This window comes from Magallana gigas, chromosome 3, assembly GCF_963853765.1.
Source record: "Magallana gigas chromosome 3, xbMagGiga1.1, whole genome shotgun sequence".
Classification (NCBI taxonomy): domain Eukaryota; kingdom Metazoa; phylum Mollusca; class Bivalvia; order Ostreida; family Ostreidae; genus Magallana; species Magallana gigas.
The window spans coordinates 4,407,159-4,428,075 of NC_088855.1; the positions used below are offsets into that span (position 1 = coordinate 4,407,159).

At 34.8% G+C, this 20,917-nt stretch overlaps 2 protein-coding genes across 3 annotated transcripts; one reads left to right on the forward strand and one right to left on the reverse strand.

Annotated features, from left to right (window-relative positions):
• Nucleotides 1-2,413: 2,413 nt before the first annotated feature.
• LOC105333760 (3-oxoacyl-[acyl-carrier-protein] synthase, mitochondrial) lies at nt 2,414-5,884 on the reverse strand. The gene is made up of 5 exons (XM_011436920.4): nt 5,573-5,884; nt 4,900-5,082; nt 4,447-4,604; nt 4,018-4,169; nt 2,414-3,154 (listed from the first exon to the last, which is right to left on the reverse strand). Exons 1-5 carry the CDS (start codon nt 5,718-5,720, stop codon nt 2,509-2,511), a joined length of 1,287 nt encoding a protein of 428 aa, XP_011435222.3. The 5' UTR covers nt 5,721-5,884; the 3' UTR covers nt 2,414-2,508.
• A 166-nt stretch (nt 5,885-6,050) lies between these two features.
• LOC105333759 (rabankyrin-5) lies at nt 6,051-20,514 on the forward strand. Of its 2 annotated transcripts, XM_011436918.4 has the most exons (26): nt 6,051-6,082; nt 6,306-6,495; nt 6,885-7,006; nt 7,396-7,531; nt 7,619-7,742; nt 8,172-8,321; nt 8,764-8,775; nt 10,062-10,227; nt 10,463-10,667; nt 10,917-11,046; nt 11,345-11,450; nt 11,571-11,668; nt 11,847-12,066; nt 12,466-12,718; nt 12,949-13,117; nt 13,405-13,523; nt 13,643-13,705; nt 14,010-14,103; nt 14,568-14,768; nt 15,291-15,467; nt 15,678-15,825; nt 16,122-16,212; nt 16,310-16,434; nt 16,570-16,716; nt 17,066-17,156; nt 17,434-20,514. In XM_011436918.4, exons 1-26 carry the CDS (start codon nt 6,073-6,075, stop codon nt 17,564-17,566), a joined length of 3,480 nt encoding a protein of 1,159 aa, XP_011435220.2. In that variant the 5' UTR covers nt 6,051-6,072; the 3' UTR covers nt 17,567-20,514. The 2 variants fall into 2 exon arrangements, with proteins under 2 accessions (XP_011435220.2, XP_011435221.2); XM_011436919.4 differs by lacking the exon at nt 8,764-8,775.
• Nucleotides 20,515-20,917: the final 403 nt, after the last annotated feature.

Sequence of the window (20,917 nt, forward strand, 5' to 3'; positions counted from 1 at the left end):
GGTATATATACCTTTAAGGAATAAACATTTATTCTATGAATTGTATGGTGTTATCATCACAGTCGTGCAAGTGATCAAATCTAATAAAGACCCAAGGATTGAATAAAAGATTTCATAAACACTTCTCAAATCTGCTTCCCTAATCTTGACTAAATCTGGAGTTTATCGTGTAAAGAAGAGAGAGGAGGTATAACAGTTCCGAAATTATAAACCCCTTTATTCCTCAAAGGCATACATACCATTTAAGATCAAAACTGTTAAAAAAATATTTTTCAAACAAACAAAGCAACTGTTTACCTTTATATTACTATATTACTAATATTATGAAAATGCTTTAAAGCTACGTTACGTTTAAATGTGTTTTTATCACAAAATAAACCTTACTTTAAAACCCCACCTATTTAAGCCAAAAACTGTTCAGTTTTTCACTCTATCTTTTGCAACTTGTGGGGCGCGCTTGATTTTCCAAAAAGGTGTACACCTACCCGGTGTACACCTTTTTGGAAAATCAAGCGCGCCCCACACTTTTGTTAATCAAGTGCAGTGGTGTAGCGTTTAAGTGTACACCGGGTGTACACTTTTGTACACCGAGTCAGGGGCATGTGTTGCATTGGCGGATCCAGAGGGGGGGGTTCCGGGGCTCGGAACTCTGGGCCCTGGGACATATGAATTTTTTGGAAAACTTGCAATGCCTATTTAAAGGCAATTTTTCCCATTTATACCATAAATACTTTTATTATTTCAAATAAATACTTTTAAAATTGCTCATTTAAAGAATTTCTTATGCGGGTTATGCTATTTTTCTGGAATGCTAGCTACCTTGATACCTGAATCACAAACGAAGCCTCCCCCCCCCCCCCCCAAGAATAGGAAATTACGTTACAAAAATACTCTGTAAGGGGTTTCTATGTAAACCATTATGTAAATGCACAACTTTTCTCAACTTTCTTGAATATGATCGTATCTGTACTAGTGCCGGTGATGTTGCGCACCCATTACAGAGGTCACATCAAGTTCCCTTGGACGACTTTTGCTTGTACCGTAGTATTACACATGTACAATCTATTCCGCAGATAAAGTATCCCCATTTTTTGTCATATCCTATCATTTAGACCTTTATTTAAGAAGGCAATCGATAGAAATCAAAATTGATAAATAGTTCAGAATTTAAACATCATTTGAAGACATAAAAAAAATTACCAAAAAATTCATTTTTATAATAGCTTGTCGTAATAAGTCTGAATCATTTTTTGTTTTTTTGTTTTTAGTGTTTCTTTCTATTAAGCATAGACGCACGTTCTCATTGCTGGAGACTTGCTTTTTTTCTAAGGCTAGAAATGATAGGTATGAAATACATGTAGATATTGACGAGATAACTGTTAATTAAATTTACGCATGGAAAATGTTCAAAAGGCCTTGTTTGTTGAAAAATAATGAATTTTGCACGTATTGATTATCATTAATTGGAACCCTCCCCCCTTTCCAAATTACTGGATCCGCCTCTGTGTTGTTGGGTGTAGCACTGAAACCAATATGGCGAACGAATGTTATGACTGGAAACTTGACAAATGATTTTTTAAAAGTAGTATATCGGATTAGAAGTTGCAAGTAAATTGTCTTTTGTATGAAAGCAATTTAATTTTAAAAAATGTGTTTATTTTATTGCATTCAAATAAAAAAAAGCCTTGGATTGTTGCTGAACATTAAATTTCTTGTTAAAACAGCATCCCTTTCCGTCATATATTTTTTTATCTTCCCTACACCATGTACACTAATCCCTTTAAGTGCACTTGATATACAATACAAAATGTTTACACCGGTGTGCACTGGTGTACTACACCAAGTTAAGCTAAATCAAGCGCGCCCGTGAAGAAGGTATTGAAATTGAAACTAAAAATGATATCAAGTAAAAGATGATTAAGAACATGATGAAGGAAAAACTACAGTGAATGCTCGCACCTCAGACATTGTCATTGAAAACAACCTGAAAATTTAAATTATACTTCGAGAAAATCTTTCATTATTACCTGTAATCTATTTATAAGTTAGAACTTGTTAGTTAGAGAGGAATGAAGGGGTTTATAATTTCGGAAATGTTATACCTCCTCTCTCTTCTTTACACAATATACACCAGATTTAGTCAAGATTAGGGAAGCAGATTTAAGAAGTGTTTATTAAATCTTTTATACAATCCTTCGGTCTTTATTGGATTTGCAAGTACAAAGTTTAATCTTCATTTCACTGTCAATTGCAATTCAGTTGTAATTTTTAATATCATGATGCCATACATTTTGAAAATTGGAATAATAAACTATTTTTAACACTTTATAAAGTCTCCTGCATAGATCAATTTTGCAGAAAAATAGCGAAAAGAGAACCAATGCATGTAAGTGAAACAGAGAAACAAAAACCCTTAAATTGATTTAATAAAGGTTGTAATAACAAATATCATTTTGCACACAATTTCATGCAATGAACACAAACACCAGTTTGTCATACATGTAGATATTAGACAGGATCACTAAAAGACCTTATACACAGGGTCCCATTTGTTCCACCAAATCCAAATGAATTAGTTAAAGCTGTCCTTACATCAGCATTCCATTTCCGGGATACTAATGGGACATAATCGAGTTCCACTCCAGTGTCTGGTTGGTGCAGATTGAGAGTGGGCGGGGCCACTCCTGAGTGACAGGACAAAACAGTAATGGCTGCTTCCACACAACCTGCTGCCCCCAGCATATGTCCCAGGGCCCCCTTTGTTGAGGACACTAAAGGTTTATGATTATATTCCTTAAATATCCTCCATATTGCTTGACTCTCGGCTCTGTCACCTAAAGGAGTGGAAGTAGCATGGGCGTTGATGTACCCAATGTCCTCTGGGTTGACCCCTGCATCTTTAATGGCTGCCATCATGCACCTGTATGCACCCTGTCCATCTGTTCTTGGGGCAGTCATGTGGTGGGCATCACCTGATAAACCGTACCCTAAAACTTCGGCATAGATGGATGCCCCACGGTTAATGGCATGAGACATTTCTTCCAGAATCAAGATTCCCGCTCCCTCTGACATCACAAACCCATCTCTGTCTTTGTCAAACGGACGAGAGGCTTCAGCGGGGCAGTCATTGAACTTTGTACATAATGCTCTCATCCTAGGAAAACAAATCTTGTATAAGCCACTGAACATGTAATATACATGTAGGTTATGCTTGAACATCCTACATACAATATATAAATCTAAAGCTTACACAATTCAAATCTTCCACCATATCATGATGCATGCCTAGAAATAAGTTTGCAAAGGACTATATATGATAAGGGCCTAAAATGGCCCCCTAAAATGAACATCATTTTACTATCATTCTTTGTTTTCTTAGTACAGATATGTATGTGATGTGTTTACATAATATTCATTTTGGTTCAAGTGCCCACAATTTAGAAATATGACATTGTAAAGACAACCTTTTCCCGCCATGTTTGCATTTTTAGCGTAAAACAGCTTGTTTTCAAGCAGTTTTTCCTTCCGAAAACACAGAGCGCATTCTTGAACAAATAAAATATTTTAATCAGAGATGTATCTAGCCAAGACTGATAAGTGACAAAAAAAATTTCCTTGTTCAAGCATGTGTTCTATATTTCCCATTCGTAAATAGATAAGAAAAATGTCAATTTTTGGCCGATTTTGATTGAATTATAGAAATGGCGTCACTTCTGACGCCATATACTGCCAGTGAGTGCAAATAAATCAAATAAATAGATGAAAAATTTATTCTATATCAACTCTTCTAAAAAATTAGTTAACATTTTATTGTACCCGAAACACTTAAAAAAATGGCAAATTATGGGGGCCAAATTGAACTCTTATCATATATAGTTCTTTGCAGAAATTCAAAAGCAGCTAACAATTTATCATTTAACACCTAAATCGAAGGAATCATTGGGTTGTTTAACTTTCTGTAAAATGTGTCAATAAATTAATGACACATTTCAATGCATTGATAATTCTGATAAATACCTTGAGAATCCTGCTACAATCAGGGGGTTAGGGCTTTCCTCTGCACTGCCTGCTACCATCACATCAGCCTCCCCCCTCTGTATGAACCTGAATGCATCCCCCACAGCATGAAGACCAGTCGTACAAGCAGTGGACACAGCATGGTTGGGACCCTAAACCAAAAAAAACATACAAACAATAGTGACGGTGTAAAATTGGGACTCTGTGTGCCAGTAGGAGTCAATTTATGAAATGAGGGTAGAAAATTTTGAATTCAGCACTCAGATTATTTAATCATTCAACACACTGTCAACTTCCAAAACGTTTTACCATCAGATTACTCACTTTATACCAGGTACTATGAGTATTAAAATTTGTTTACATTTGCATGCAAATTGGGAAAAAAAACTCAGACTGGAAATAAATACAAGATTGTTTGAATTTACAAACCTGAAATCCATATTTTAAACTGACATGCCCAGCAGCCATGTTGATCAAAATTTTTGGCATAAAGAACGGATTCACCTCTCTATATCCTTTGTTAAACAATCGATCAGCTGTTGTGTATATTTCCTTCATTCCATTCAATCCCATACCCACTGCCACACCTTGAATCTCACAAAAAATAAACACAATGTGAGCTGCTATTCATTGAACGGACCATAGATTGATATACCAGAATATGAATATGGCAAATCTGTTTTTTATTCAAGAAATAAAATTGAGGTTATCTATCAAATGCTGATACAGTTAAACTACATGTATATTATTAAATTATACTGATCTCTTTTTTGTTTACAAAAACAATTCTAAGCTATGTTTCACAATAAGCAACCTACATGTACATTACACATTCAGTATTATCTCTAGATTTTGGTTTTACATTGCTTTGTTCAAGAGTACCCGTTTTTTCTAGTTGTACTTGTGTGCAAGGTTTCCAGTTGGCGTCTGTCAAAGCTTCCTCTGCTGCAGTCAGTGTATACATTATCCCTTCAGACAAATGTCTCTGCTCAGTTGCCGTAAAGAGATCGGTGGCCCCCTCAGGAATGTATCCTGCTATTTTACAGGGAATGCTTGGTGAGAACTCTGAAATGGGATATCATTCTACAAAGTTTAATAAAATTAAGCTATTTTGACTATTCTTAATCATTCTTTTTCATTCTATTCTTGACTATTCTATTTAACTTTAATTGGTTTTATAAATGAAGAAATAATAGCAAGAAGGCATTCAATGTTTAACAAATATTTTAAGAAATAAAGTTAAATGAATACTCTGTGCAAAATACACAAATTTTAAGAACAAATTCCCAAACTCCTATTTTGGGTTTACATTATCATAAACCAATCTAAGAATCATGAACAGTTCTCAATTATTTATGTTTTCCGGTTTATTGAGCTCTGGTAATTAGAAAGTTGGAGTCCTTCCTTGTCGAGTTATCTCGCTTATTAATGGGATCCCCTTATTAATGACATTTTGTTTGTTCTTTAATGAACGATCTATGTAGAAATGAAGTTTTATCAAATATTTGCTTCACGGCTGTTAAAATAAAAATTCTTTTTATTAAAGTTTACAAACCTTCATCCTTAATCCTTCGTATTCCACATCTATCTCCATTAATAAGACGGTTCCATACTTTGTTTTTTCCTATACCTAAACATGTGACAAGTCCTACCCCCGTCACAACCACTCGCCGGGCCGGGATAAGGCGAGCTGGCAGCGTCATTCTTTCAGGTGTTCTGCTACTTTAGCATTGGATATTCATAATTTACATTCTACAAACAAACATGTTGTTCACTATCTGTTATCAACGCATCGAAACATTTTTTGGGTAGCTTGTAGTCGGTTATTCAAAACTGGAAATGGTCATGAGCTCTATAACAATAAAACCAGACAAGGATATATCTGAAGACGAATTGAGCGGAATTATTTTACTTTCTAAATTTCAAGTTTCACTGATATTGGCCTTGCAATATTGTATGACAAAAAACACATTAAACGATGACGGAGTTACAAATTTTTATTTAAATATATTACTTTAAAGTCCACAAAGTCACATGATCTTACATTGAGACAAAATGGCGGAAGGTACATAGTTGGGAGTCGTGATTATCAAAATATGTGTTTCTGTATAATGTCTTATGCATAAATTTCTCTTAATTTTCTGATGAATCATTGCTTTGAAAATTATTTTTATCTGGAAAATAATTGTGTAGAATATGCACAAGCTGTTTACTCATTAGATCTAAATATCGTCTGAAATCTCTTATGAACTAGAGGCCTTCTGTACGCATTCTTGTTGCATTTTCAGGGGAGGTGGCTAAGCTACAGAATCATCTCAGTCTGCTGAGAGAGGAGTATGTCAAGCTCCAGAACCGCTTGGCCGAGGTGGAGAAGAAGTACCAGATTGCAGTGGCTGCTTCGGGACAGGGAGGGGACGACAACTTTGTCGCCAGGTTACTCAAAACCGTCTCCGACCTGTTTGACAAAGAATTGTACAGGTACATACACATGAGGGTTTTTTTTCCTACATAATAAAGAATCTCTGGAAAATTTAATCAGTTAGAAATGTTATGTGCATGAAAAGTGCTGGAAAAATCCTGTTTAAAGGAATAAGGAGACACTAAATAAATTATACTACTGTTAATATCATACATGTGTACACATGTACATACTTTTAGCAATGTTGACCTCTTCAGAGTAACTGTGATACTGCTCTTTTGCAGAGCAAAATGGCATAGTTTGCTGAAATATGAAATAACATCAATTGTTTCACTTATGTCATTTAATCACCTAGCTACTAAAACTTCGGCAAAGTATATCAATTTGCCCTGTGAGGGAGGATGCACTAAATATTTCCAACATGAAAAGAGAATCCTTTGTATTTTAGTGATTTGACCATTAGTCTTGAAGGATCCAGGAATTTGAGGGGCCATCGCTTTGTTTTGGCAGCAAGGAGTGACTATTGGGGGGTGGAGGACCTCTCTCAGGTCACCACTTTAGACCTCTCAGGTAAAGGACGTTAAAATTTTTAATTGTACTTATTAAACTGCACAATCAATTTATACATGTATTTGTATGAAATATGATCATTGACAACATAAAGATGAAGTGAAGTTTATGCAATATATGCATGTGTATCATTTTAGTTCCTCAAAGTGGTCCAAACCATATCATTTTATACAATGCTTTTACATTTTGATTCCCCTTGTGATTACCGGGTAAAATCAAACAAGGAAACAGATTTGACTACTTAGTATGTAGTCTTGTACACATAATACATATTTTAACTTTGCATCTTGTTTGATCAGATGATTTGCACTTAGGAACTTGACTAGATCCGACCCTTTGGATCAAGTAACAATTATGATAATATATATTTATCTTTTGATATAATACAGATATCAAGTATGAGGTTTCCTATGCCCTGATGAAATGGGTGTACACGGACAGCATTGACATTAAGACAGACGAGTTGTTTCTGTTGGAACTTCTGCGTACTGCCACTCGTTTCAAGTTGAAGGTTTTACAAGAAAGGTATTTTAATTAACAGCTGCGATTCTGATTGCTACTGTCAAGGAATGTTTAAACCTCCAGCTTAATTTTGCTGCTTTGCATTAACAGGTGTGAGAATGGACTGATGTCTTTTGTCAACATGAAGAATTGTATCAGGTTTTATCAGACAGCTGAGGAAATTCAGGCAGAGCTATTAAAGAATCATTGTTCAGAGCTTATTTCAAACCACTGGGTGAGTAGGAAGAGAGAGAGAAATAGATAGAGAAGAATAGTGTTCATGATCAGTTATTCTCATTCTTTTATTATCTTACAATAGTGCAGATATGTTCTGATTAAAATCATGACTTTTCAATAATAAATAGGAATGCATCTAGATAGATTTAGCTTGGAACAAAAATAAACAAGAACAGGTTTAGAATAGCTAACAACATTTTTAATTTAAAAGTGCAGTGTATATTGTCTTTGCTTCTAGGCTTGCAATAGACAAACTGGAAACTCAATTATATTCTCTAATGATATACTGTCATTTTTTGTCCAAATCATATAACTTTCAATCACATTTAAATGTAAATGAATAATCACAGACACTATAATAATTGATTTAATAATTTCTCTGAGAATGCCGCACTTTAATGTCATTATGGTGTACATGTTGTTATAGAATGATTTTACCAGTGAGGACTTTGAACACATGCCTGCCCCCCTGCTGTATCAGATGTTTAAGACAAAGACCGAGTACCCACTCCACACTGCCATCCGGGCCAAGCGGGAGGATGTGGTCTTCCTTTATCTGATTGAGTTTGATGCCCAGGTAGGACAGTAAAGAAATTTTGAAAACAGATAAAGATCAATTTCATGCATGTTATGTTAACTATGTACATGTTTGTGGTTATTGAATCAAGTTGTGACTTTTAAGAAATATTTCTGTTTATCTAAAGTAATAAAAATTACTTTTCCCTTTGGTCACATAGGGAATATTTCACTCTGAGTTTTTCTCCTTTTGTTGATTTATTCAGTTGGAATATGGATATGGAAAATGTTTTAATTCCAGTCTAATTATTAATAATAATTTTCACTAGAAAATATTTACATGCATCTTGTATGCAGATATTATTCTGCTTTGTTGTTCACACAAATTTCATTGCATGATGTCAAAAGAACCAAAATCTGCAAGAGAATGTCTATATTAATATTAAAAATGTGACTTAAACTTTCACTTGATTATTAATGTGTTAACAATTGTCCTATGCTAGCTCCGTGGAAAGGTAAGAAATGATCGGATCATAGGATCCAGCGGTTAGAGGACCATCTCTTATTATAATCGTTCATCTTATTAACATTTACACAGACGTGCATGCACATGGCCCACATTGGCATGAAGTTATGCATTTTGTCCCCTTAACAGATTCTGTTCATTGATACAATCATAACATCACAGTGTACACATACTAACTGTATTTACACACATGTATCTTTGCCTATTCAGGCTGTGTATTTCATGTGGAATATCTTTTCTTTCTTGATCAGTTTATTCATGTAGATCCCTGTTTGGGCTAACTGTCTTGAATGGCTTATTCTGCAATATTTATCTATTGTAACATAATCATTATCTTAGTCTATTTAGCAGTCATTTATCACAGATATCACTTACAAACAAGATTTACACTTTACATTTTAGGTTAAATACTGGTGTATTTTGTTTCCTCCTGAGTAAAAACTCAGTTTATCATGTACTGGTAATTTTGACATATTTGAACTGGTAGTTGTGTTTGCAAATAAAAGAACATTGCCAAACACTTAAGTGCACATTTTTTCACTCTAGATTTACACTAGTAATTAATTTGAAATACTAGTGTGCTAAATTGAATTTTCCAATCTTTTTCAAGGCCCAAATAGCCCACTTTACATGTAGGTTGTTTATCATTTCCTAGAAAATTATATAACTAACCCAGAATTACATGTAGATTGTATATAATAGACTCAGGTATAATGTATCCATGTTAAATTGTTAATGGTTAATTGAAGTAGATAAATCATGGGAATGGCATAACTTATATTTTCATTTACATGTCTGGTAAATGGGATATCTATTTTATTTCACTTAATATGTAAAATCTTGTGTCAATGTACATTTACATTGTCTATTTAAAAAAATATTATAAGTTATACACTCTTTCTTATTTATTTTTCCTTCCCCTAGCATGGTTCTTGGATATAAATGAAGTTGAATTTTAAGTGATTTTTTTAAAACAGTTTGTTTGAAATTCTGTTCTATATCTACTGCAGTAAAACACATGTATAGCTAATTGCCAGGGACTTCTGATTTTGATTCAATATAAACACAAATTTCATACACTGCATTTAGCATATCAGAAAAGAATAAAGTATGTTTTAAGATTAAGGGGAATGAAACTGACTTTACTGCAAACTTGAATTGGTTACAAGGCTGGACATGTTTGCCGTAATCCTGTTTTATTGTTTATGATCATTGATGGTTTCACTGTTTTCATTATTTTCACTGATTAACAAATCTGTGCTCCCTCTCTTACAGTTAGTGGAGAAGCTGAATGAGGTGGACAACCGGGGTGATCTCCCCTTGGATCTAGCACTGAGCACTAAACAGGAGAGCATTGCCATGACACTTGTCAATCATAAAGTGGACGTCAATCGCCGTGACAATGCAGGGAAATGTCTACTTCACAAGGCTATCAAAAGAGGTTAGAAATTCTCTCCAGTTGCCAAAATGATCAACAATCACAATGAACAAGTATCTTACATTGTAATCATCCCCCCATCCTTCATACTCATCATAATTATGTAATACAGCTGATTGATTTTTGTCTCTGACTGGGAAGTTATGCTAGCCATATTACCTTCAGATAGATGGACCACAGTATTTTATCATTGAGTAATTTCAGAGTGATCTGAAGAATTTGACTATAAACTATACAGGTGATGAGTTCTCTGCCACATTCCTGATTCAGCATCATGCTGATGTAAATCTGACAACTTACCTGGACAAGGAGAGTCCACTTCACATGGTGGCCAGCTATAACCCGGAGGTCACTGGGTCAGAGGTCATGGCAGGGATGGCCAGGCTAGCACAGAAAATGATCGACTTCGAGGCTGATCCCAACCTACAAGATGCCTCAGGGAGGTAAATGTAGATATTGAATTAGTCTTTGTGCAGTGGTTGCTGTATTTCTATCAATTGACTGCCTATTATGTTTAACAAGAGTTAGAATTTATTCCTCATCAAACTTTACCAGAGTAATGACCACTATTCTAATGACATAGAATACATGTATTGCTACAGTCTGTCTGTTTTAAATTTGAATCATGTGAGTGACTGATCAGAATTTTACAGGTTAGACAGAGTATTACAAGTGAATATTGTGTCTTTCAGTACGCCACTTCACTGTGCTGTGTTCAGTAAGAATGAGCCAGTGTTGAAGATACTACTGGATTGTGGGAAGGTCAAGTTTGAGCTGAAGAACTCGGATGGTCACACCCCTCTCTGGCTGGCTTTACAACAGGTATCGTACAGTATACATTTAGGTGTCATAGTATTACATCAGATGTATTGTTCTTTTTGCTTTTTGTGCTTCATTCATTCCGTAGACTACAAGATTTTGACATTGCTGAAGACAACAATGCTGCTGAACAAAATGTGTTGTAGCATTGATAAATACCGGTACCACAGGGGCAAAGCCCGTTTTAACATTAATTTCAATGTACAAATGTAAATTGAAATTAATGTTAAAACGGGCTTGGCCCCTGTGACCGGTACATGTATATTTGAGAAATACATTGATTTGATTGACCTGTGTTTAGGGGGAGGAGCTAGGTGGGACATCAGAACAGGTGTACAGTCCTTCGAGTTTTGCTGCGCAGCTTATCAGTAAGGGAGCCTCCCCAGATGCAGTGGAACCAGAGACAGGTACATAGATCAGATACTCTGCTCTCACCACAGACACACATGTTAGCATGTCTTAACTTATTAACTTATTAAAGGTTGGTACTTGGAACAGTTGATTTGATTGAATGGTCTCCATTTCAGGTGATTGTCTTTTACATCTCTGTGCTCAGTGTGGTAACTCAAGGGCAGGAATATTTTTAGCCAAACATGGAGCAAAAGTGAATCTCACAAACAGTAAGGTAAGGCTGCAATATTCCAGCTTCATTTGTTGCTATAGATACCGGGGTACTGATATCTCCTGAAAGTTGTACCTGTATTTACTCTTTGAAATGTTTGATATTACTAAACACAATTTAAATATGTTAGTAAGATTATCAACCGCTCCTTGTCTATAAATTTTTGATATTCTGATTTCAGGGAGAGACTCCTTTACATTTAGCTTGCTTAAAAGGATTAACTGAATTAGTAGAAGTTTTATTAGACAAGGGAGCCAATCCCAACTCACAGACTCATACTCCCTCTACTGGACATCTGGGTCTTGAAGAGGAGACAACTCCTGTATCACAACAAACACCACTTCACCTTGCCTTGGTCAACAACCATTCCAGTATTGTAGAACTCTTTCTTCAACACAAAAGTAAGGAATTACAAATGATTGATCTGATTGACTTTGGAATATATTTAGTTATTTTTGTGTTGCATGTGCTGTTTTTTAAACCCCTTAGTTTTGTAACTGTACTTGGCTTTGTGATTTAATGCATAAAAAATGCCAGTAATACATGTTCTTAAGGTTCATCATTGTGTGTGGTAGTCTAATGTTTGTGAATTTTTTGGATGCTTCTTACCCAGAAATTGTCATCCCCAAGAATTTGCTATAGGTATACACAGAGTCTTTTGGTTTGGTTACCTGCAAAATTACTGATATGCTTCTATGAACCAATTTATTTTAATAACCCATGAACATTTGCCCCCCAAAAATAAAACTTGATTTTTATCTTGAATAATCCTTTAATCTAACTGTCTGTATTATTAACAGTCCATGCTGCACACAGTGTAGACTCCCTGAAGATTATACCAAGCTTCAACATCAAGGATTCTGAGGGTCAAACAGTGCTGGGTCTGGCCCTGTGGTCTGGACTCCACGAAGAGGCTGGGCGACTCCTTGGGGCAGGGGCCAACATCAACGAGAAAAACTCAGAGGGCATGACCTTACTTCACCAGGCCATAGAAAAACAGGACACCAGCAGTGCCTTGTTTCTGATAGAACACAAAGCTGACCTAACCATTAAGTACATATCAGAATGTCTCCCTGTCACATGTAGTATAAATCATGTTTATAATGATGTATCAGTGTACAAGAGAAAGCTTTTGTACATGTGTCAGAGAATGAATACCGGTATTTAAAAAGACAAGCTCATTTCACTTTTAAAAATCAAAATTAAAAACTTGTTCAGCATAAATTTCAAAAGACAGATAATAACATATACTGTTTAGTGATTAAAGAATTTTATTTTTCCAGAACCAATGATTTTGAGACCCCACTGCAGCATGCTATACGGCGCCACCTACCAGTAGTTGTAGATGTCCTCAGTAAAAAGGGAGCCAACTTAAACATCAAAAACCAAGAGGGAGACTGCCCATTGTGGCAGGCATTGGACTCGGGCCAAGAGGACGTCGCTCAAGTTCTGGTGAGGAATTACTGACCATTGAGGCATTGTCGAATGTACAGAAAGAATTCATTATTTGATTAATTACTGGTAAAGAATAAGATTAGTTTAATGTCATTGTCCATTTAGTTTGTTAATATATTTGATATTTTTTTTCATTAGAGAAATAAAATGAGATTTTAATGTTCAGAGAATATGATATGAATATTTTGAATGCAAATTTGACCTGTTTTCACTCTGTTAGATAAACATTCTAAATGTATAAAGTTAATATCATCTAACAATCTTGGTGTCTCCTGTTCATGTAGGTAAAGCATGGTTGTGATGTAGATCTGTGGTCGGAGGGTCCAGGGAAATGTCAACAGACGCTGCTTCACCGGGCCATTGACGAGAACAATGAATCCATCGCCTGCTTCCTCATCAAAAAGTACGAAGCTAGTTCTAACTGGTGTAGTGCAAAGAAAAATTCGTCAAGGAGGATTATGAAAGGTTTTTATGTCAGAGTTCTGTGTGTGATTTTTAATGCTTTGTTTGTTTGTTTGTCAGTGGCTGCGATAAGAACAGTCCACGCCGACCCGGACTGAACGGAGAGGGAGAGGATGAGGCAAGGTAATGCTCAAGACTTGCTAATATTAGGGAATTTCTCAATCAACATTTCAATAAAGTATTGTAAAAATGAACTATGGAATGTCATATGAATTCATACAGGAAAAGAAAAAAATGCTGCAAATAATTTTCAGAGCTGAAATTACTATTTTGTTAATAAAAAAATCTTAGACAAGTCATTGATACATACATATTTTGTAAAACTACACTGTAAGAAAAAAACCAAGAGTGTTTTTGTTTTACATCTGGAGATATGGATATGAAAATTGATGTAATTGAATGTGCATGTACATGTATGTTTTCGAAGGGATGGGTGTTCCCCACTTCACTTGGCCTGTACCTGGGGCCTGGAGCTAGTGGTACAATGTCTGATGGAGTACAACGCTGATGTCAACACCAAGGTAACAGAGGCACTGTGTTTATGTTCTAGTACATGTATACCTCTGCATTAATTTTGAGCCTTAATTTCCTCTTTATTTCAACCATGTACATCAATGTCCTCTTCACATATAGATGTTAAATAAAACATTAGTAAATGCAGATAAATTTTGAAATTACTTCTGTATTTACAAGTTGCCATTGCAACTGAAAGCAAAAGAACTGTAATTCTTATAAATTAATGATGCACGTGTATGATGTCATAATAAATTACCAAATATTAAATAACATCTATGTATCAGGCATGAAGCGTGCATCAGTTTGCTTTACATTTGATTGCAAATATATGAAAACTTGATTTGTGTCAATATACCAGTATTCAACATTTATTAAATAGTTACATGTGCATTCCTGTTAACAGGGCACAGCTTTTGCATAATGTAGAGTTTCGAATAATAACTGGCTTGTATTTATATTTTTTATTTAGGATGCAGAGGGAAAGACTCCTATCCACATTGCAATAGAGAACCAGCATGCAGTGATTATCTCCCTTCTACTGGCTCACCCAGGACTAGATCTGACTATCAGGGACAGGGCGGGATTAACTCCCTTTGCCGCTGCTATGACAACCAAAAACAACAAAGCAGCACAGGCTATTCTGAACAGGGAACCTAATGCAGCAGAACAGGTAGTGCTTCATTGCATATTATCGCTATCATCAGATCCATTTAGAGTGGTAAATCTGTTGAGACATACATATAAGAACCACTTCACCAAAAATCATAACATTTACAAAAAGCTTGTGTAATAAAATTGGGGGATTCCACAACCAGGCTTTAACCTAAGACCCTTCAGTTTTAAAAACAACTTTCTACCAACTGAGATAAAGGGTTAATCCATTAGCTAGTGCAAGTAGGAGCGTGGCCGTACTGAGTCTAAGTGCACTCTATCATACTTGTATATATAGCATAGATTCTAAATTGTTAAAACTGTTGCCTTCAGGCCAGCAAGCAGAGTCTGACTTCAAGTCTTTTATTCTTTCATCTTGAATGTTGATATAAAGAAATTTGCAGCTGTTGTCTTTATTGATAGATTAGCATTAAATTGAATGTCTTTTCTTTGATTCAGCATGACTTCTCCCTACCATATCATTATGAAGGAAATAAATACATTATATACGTATTATTCTGATTTTCTTTTTGTCATTTAGGTGGATAACAAGGGGTATAACTTTCTCCACACTGCCATACAGAAGAGTGACATAGAGAGTGTGTTGTTTCTGATGAGTGTCCAGGCCAATGTGAACTCCCCCACTCAGGACTCCAAGAAGCTGATGCCTCTCCACCTGGCGGTGATGGCCGGCTCCGAGATGATCGTCAGGAACTTGGTCAGTCAAGAAAACTTCACCAAAATACTTTGAAGCCTTTTTTTTTTTTTTACAAACATAGCAGATTTTTATCAGTAGGGAAGATCTGATGGTTAAACTGTTGACCACCTAGCTTCCTTAACACACTTGATTATCTTGTTCAATGTGTAGAGTGTAGCTACAACTGATCTACTGTTTTGTGTTGACGTACTGTTTGGTGTTTAATTTCAGTTACTTGCTGGAGCAGATATAAATGCCAGAACCCGACATGATGAGACCTCCCTCCATCTGGCAGCAGAAAGGGACCACGCCTCCATCTGTTCCATTCTCCTTGGCAACAAAATTGACTTTGATGCTTTGGATGAGAACCAGAAAAATGGCAAGTCTATAACACGAGAACCACGAATTGCCATTAAAGTATTACATTTGGTAGTGTATTCTTTTTAGGGCTTTTGGCAGAAAGCAGTTTTTGCAAAATCAAGTACATAGCTCAAAATCCTTGACATGTAAAATTATTTGTTTTAAATTCAAAAATGTGCAAAATCAGATCTACTCTGATATGATTAAAAACAAAATTTCCACCAAATGTCACATGTCTGATAAGAAGTACAGGTATCTTATAAAAGCAAGACAATCATGTATCTTCATATAAATTGAGATATTTTTTGCATCTAGCTCTTCACATTGCCACTCAGGCGGGAAACATCAACACTGTGAGAGTGTTACTGACCGAATCTCGAATCAACGCTGAAGCTGTTAACGCCAAGTAAGATCCTCTATCAATTGCTATTTAATTGTTTAAAATAAAAATGCTTGCCTTGGAATGATGTGAAATCAATTTATTAAAATCCCTTATAATCTAGGGGACAGACCCCTTTGCATAATCTTGGTCAGTATGGAAAAGAGAATGCAGCAGCCATGTTTGAACTATTCCGAGAAACCATGCCTGACTATCCACTGGATATTCCAGACTCAGAGGGGAATACTGGTAATTTTGTCACCCTGTTTGCCTTCAAAACATCTTTAAACTCTGTCAATAATCTGAATTTAAGAGACCAAACCTAAGTTATCAATAAGGTGATCATGTTGAAGGTTTTTGATCTTTTATTTTGTGTTTATCCAGTGCTGCTCCTAGCCTATATGAATGGTAATGGCAACCTTTGTCGCAGTCTGGTGAGGGCAGGTGCTCGTCTAGGAACCATGAACAAACAGGGAATCAGTATATTCAATGCTCCAGTCGCCACAAAACAACTACTCTTTAAACTTTTAGGTAAGGGCAGCTGCAAACAAAATTTTGTTCAAACTTGAAAGGGGGTGGAATTGTAAATAAAAAAAGGTACAGTGTTTTGTAAAAAAAAAAAAAAAAAACAGATTGTTAAGATCTCATTCATTTTATTCCTGCTCAAGTCTGAATTTTTTCTATAATAAATGCTGCAAAATATTACATTAAAACTCGAAAAGAAGTGAGATCACAAGCAAAATAATTTGGTGTATTTAGGAGACCAAACCAAAAATAATTTAAGTGGCTAAGATCTGGTCTGCATTTTTACTGTATTGTAACCTGCTCTGTGTATCGTCTAGTAGCATGAGCTGTAGTGTTTTTACTCTGGTCTTTCCAGATATGTTATCCTCAGAACCTCCTTGGTCTGAGGGGGAGATTTGTCTGGAGTGTGGGGTCAAGTTTGGCATCAAAACCAGAAAACATCACTGGTAAGTTAACGTTTGTGGATTCAATAAAATTAAATGGAATTTGTGAAATAAGATGGAACCAGTAAAAATTTTAGGTAGCCAATTAATGGATGAATTGAACTTATTTAAATAATTTACATTCTTTTGGGTGACTCTCTACTTAAGTTTGCAGAAGTTTCAAAATGTTTTTCATCGAAACATTTTGTTGACTTTGAAACTATCAATTCTGTTTGATATGGCTGTAATCTAAAAAAAAAAAAGTCAATAAGAACTGATGCATTTGATTGTGACCTTTCAGCCGCCATTGTGGACGATTACTGTGTTCCAAGTGCTCAGCTAAAGACATGCCTATCATTAAGTATAACCTGTCCAAACCTGTACGTGTTTGTGAAATGTGCTTCGATGTTCTAAGCCTCGGAGGGACGTTTTAATCGCCATTCAACTTAGTTTTTTTCTCTGTTAATGCTTACAGTAGTCAGTGATATATTTGCTTTGTAAGCTGTACTTTTTTTATTTGAAAAAAAAAAAAGCATAAAAAATTCTCCAGTTATTGTGGACAATGTCTGAATTAGCATTCGCATTTATTTTGACAGCTTAGCATCAAAATGAATTTTTTTTTTATCAAATGGGAACAAAATAACCTCTGTATTAATTGTACTTCCTTTTTATTTTGAATGTATGTACTGTAGTTTTGGTAGTAGTTGAAATTCTCTTTTATGAGACATGGAGAGAAGCTCTAAGTATAAATTTCTAGTAACCATGTCTTTATACATTCTGGGAACAGATTGATTTCTTGGGATTGGACAGTAAAGGTTAAGCGTCTAAGTACTGCTCTTTTTATTTGGATGGAGAGATTATGTTTCCTTAAACAGTTTTTAAAAACAACAAAAAAAACACTTTTCATTTTGAATTTGTGAACAATTCTTCCTAAGACACTGTTTTCCAGATAAATACAATCTTCCATATTGGAACTTTCTCAAATAATATCGCCCTGGTACATATAGATAGGCATACACTTCTTGTGATTAAGAAGTCTGTGTCATTTGAGTACTAATAAACTGCTCTTTAGCCATGTCTTCTAGAACTTGTTACATGTAGATGCACAAGTGATACTGTATGTTCCTAATTAAACGTGAAGAATTAATATCTGCATAAAATCGCGAGAAGCACATCTGGCAGATTTTAAAATCTCACTTTAATTTTTGGACAGATGTAAACTACATATGTAAATGAAACTAGTGTGGTAAAAATTGGGCATTCGCAATTTTATATTGCAGTGACTTGATGCAAAACTGTTGAATCGCATAATTAAGTACTTGCATAAAATAAGGAATCTACAGTTATCGGTAATTAGTTACATGTACTTATTTCGTCCTCTTACCTTTTGTTTATAAGCCTATTATTTTCTGAGAACTGTAAATCAATTTACTTCAAAACAAGTTTTTATCTTGTAAAACCAGTGAAAAACTTGTTAGAATGAAATAATTTTTAAAGTAACTGTTGAAACCTTCATTGATGATATCAGGGACTTATATACTAAATAATTATGAGAGGTATGCTTTGTGGCATTAGATCTTTTTAAGTTGAGACTCACAATCCGTGCAAGATGTTTTTGCAAACAAAAAAAACTCATTTCCAGAACTAAAATCTTGTATTTGTGGATCAAAAAAAACTTTCCATCCATTAATGGATGAAAAACAAAATTGATAGAACCACGCTACTTATGCTACATATAAAGATGGGATGATTGTTTTCATGAAATGAATCCTTTGGATTTTTTCTGTGTTTGATTAATAAAGACATCAAACCACGATATACAAAGTTAGAGTGGAAATCAAACCATTTGACCCTTTATTTGAAAGAAACTAAAAATAGGACAAGTTGGAATTGAACTTATTTACTGGTAATACTTACTGGTATATTATTGTAAATTACCTGCATATGTTGTCCATTAGATAATATAAATATAGGGTCTTTTTATGGTGTTCAAATATCGTAAAATTACAACCTTATTACTGTATTCCTTATACTCATTTTTATTCACTTATAAATTACCTCAAATATAAGTTGAAGCATATCTAGAATATAACAGTATGTATACTACTTGTATGGTAAAATCTGTCTTGGAAGTTGGATTAATTCAAACATGATGTTTGTATGTGAACTGTAAAGTTAAATGTTAGCTTGATAGTAATGAAATGTAATTTATTCTGTCAAGTAAGTTCCTGATTTTATTTTTGTAAGCTGGAACTTATAAATCCTGTATGTTTTAATTGTTTTAATCTCTGTAGGCATTTTGTATCAAGATAACACTGTCTGTTGTTAATGAAAATTACAAAGACACAATTAATACTAATTAATATTAATACACAATATTAAACGTAAAGCAGGCATTACATATTATATAAATAGTGCCTGTTTGGGAGGGTAACAGTTGAAATTGACACCCCGAGGAAACCATTGTCAACCGACGCATAGCAGAGGTTGACAATGGTTTTCGAGGGGTGTCAATTTCAACTGTTATCCTCCCAAACAGGCACTATTTATTTTATTATACTGAATGTCTTAATTTTAGAGAATTTTTATATAGAAATGACGTGAATTCTACGGCGAACCGTACGCGCATAATTTACGCGCATGTAACAATAATCGTTGTGTTACCAGCTGCCAAGTGTTTTGCTAAAGCTGAGGGTAATAGAACGGATTATCAACTGCGTCTAAACCAATCAGATTTCAGTATTTAACATGAAAGTATAAAAGATAATGGTCAACCTGTTGTAAGTTTATAGCCATATCAGCTACTTAAACTATTTCTGGACATCTTAATCATACAATTTGTAAATATGCCTATTACTCTGACTAACCTCAGACTTGCATATCTACTCTGTGGTATACTGAGGGTAATAGCAATTACAATTTTAAAGCTTAAGTTAGAAGTTTACTTATATCTTTCACAACAATTTTTTGCAAAAAATTACATGGCTTTTCTAAATGGCATTTTATTTCAAACAGCTAGGTAATATTTGAATAAGTTTACACTTTTAACGTAGTTACACGGTTGAAATGACTACCGGTATGTGTATACTTCGGCACGACTGGTGTCAGGGTCTTAGGAGTCAGGTCAAGGTCTGTCAAAATGAAACTAGATGATAGATCCACTCACATACTGCTTCAGTAACAAGTGATGGAGGGAATCTAAAATCTGACTGAACGGATTGACCCAGTCACACACAACTGAGTGACGTTCAGAACAAATTAACTTTTATATCCTGAAGTACAGGGTCTATGTGCAATACCAGGAACTGATTTTGTTATATTTATTTACAGTTTGTTACTGCTTTTTAAGTACTTGTAATGCATTAAATGTGTCCAAATACATGCCACTGTGTTTTTTGTTTCATATTGTCACTTCAGAAATATTTGCAGCAATATGGGGGTGGGTGGGTTATGTTGAATTGCAGACGCGAAATTTTTGAGATTGAAATTTAAAGTAACACCCAGGATAAGATATATTTTGAGATAACTTGTATAACATAATTCTGGATGTAACGCGCTTTCTGATTGTCTAAAAATTATTTTATATCGTATAAAGAATGTTACCTAGTCATCAAAAACGTATCAAAACGCCTGACGTTACGTTTGAATTGTGTACAATTTTACGTCATTTTAAAGGTCAAATGACCGTTTTTATCTACAATGAAGAGGTAAAAAATTAAATTCTAAGCAATGAATTCAATATTTATTAGTTTTATACGATATAAAATGGTTTTAAACAATTTACG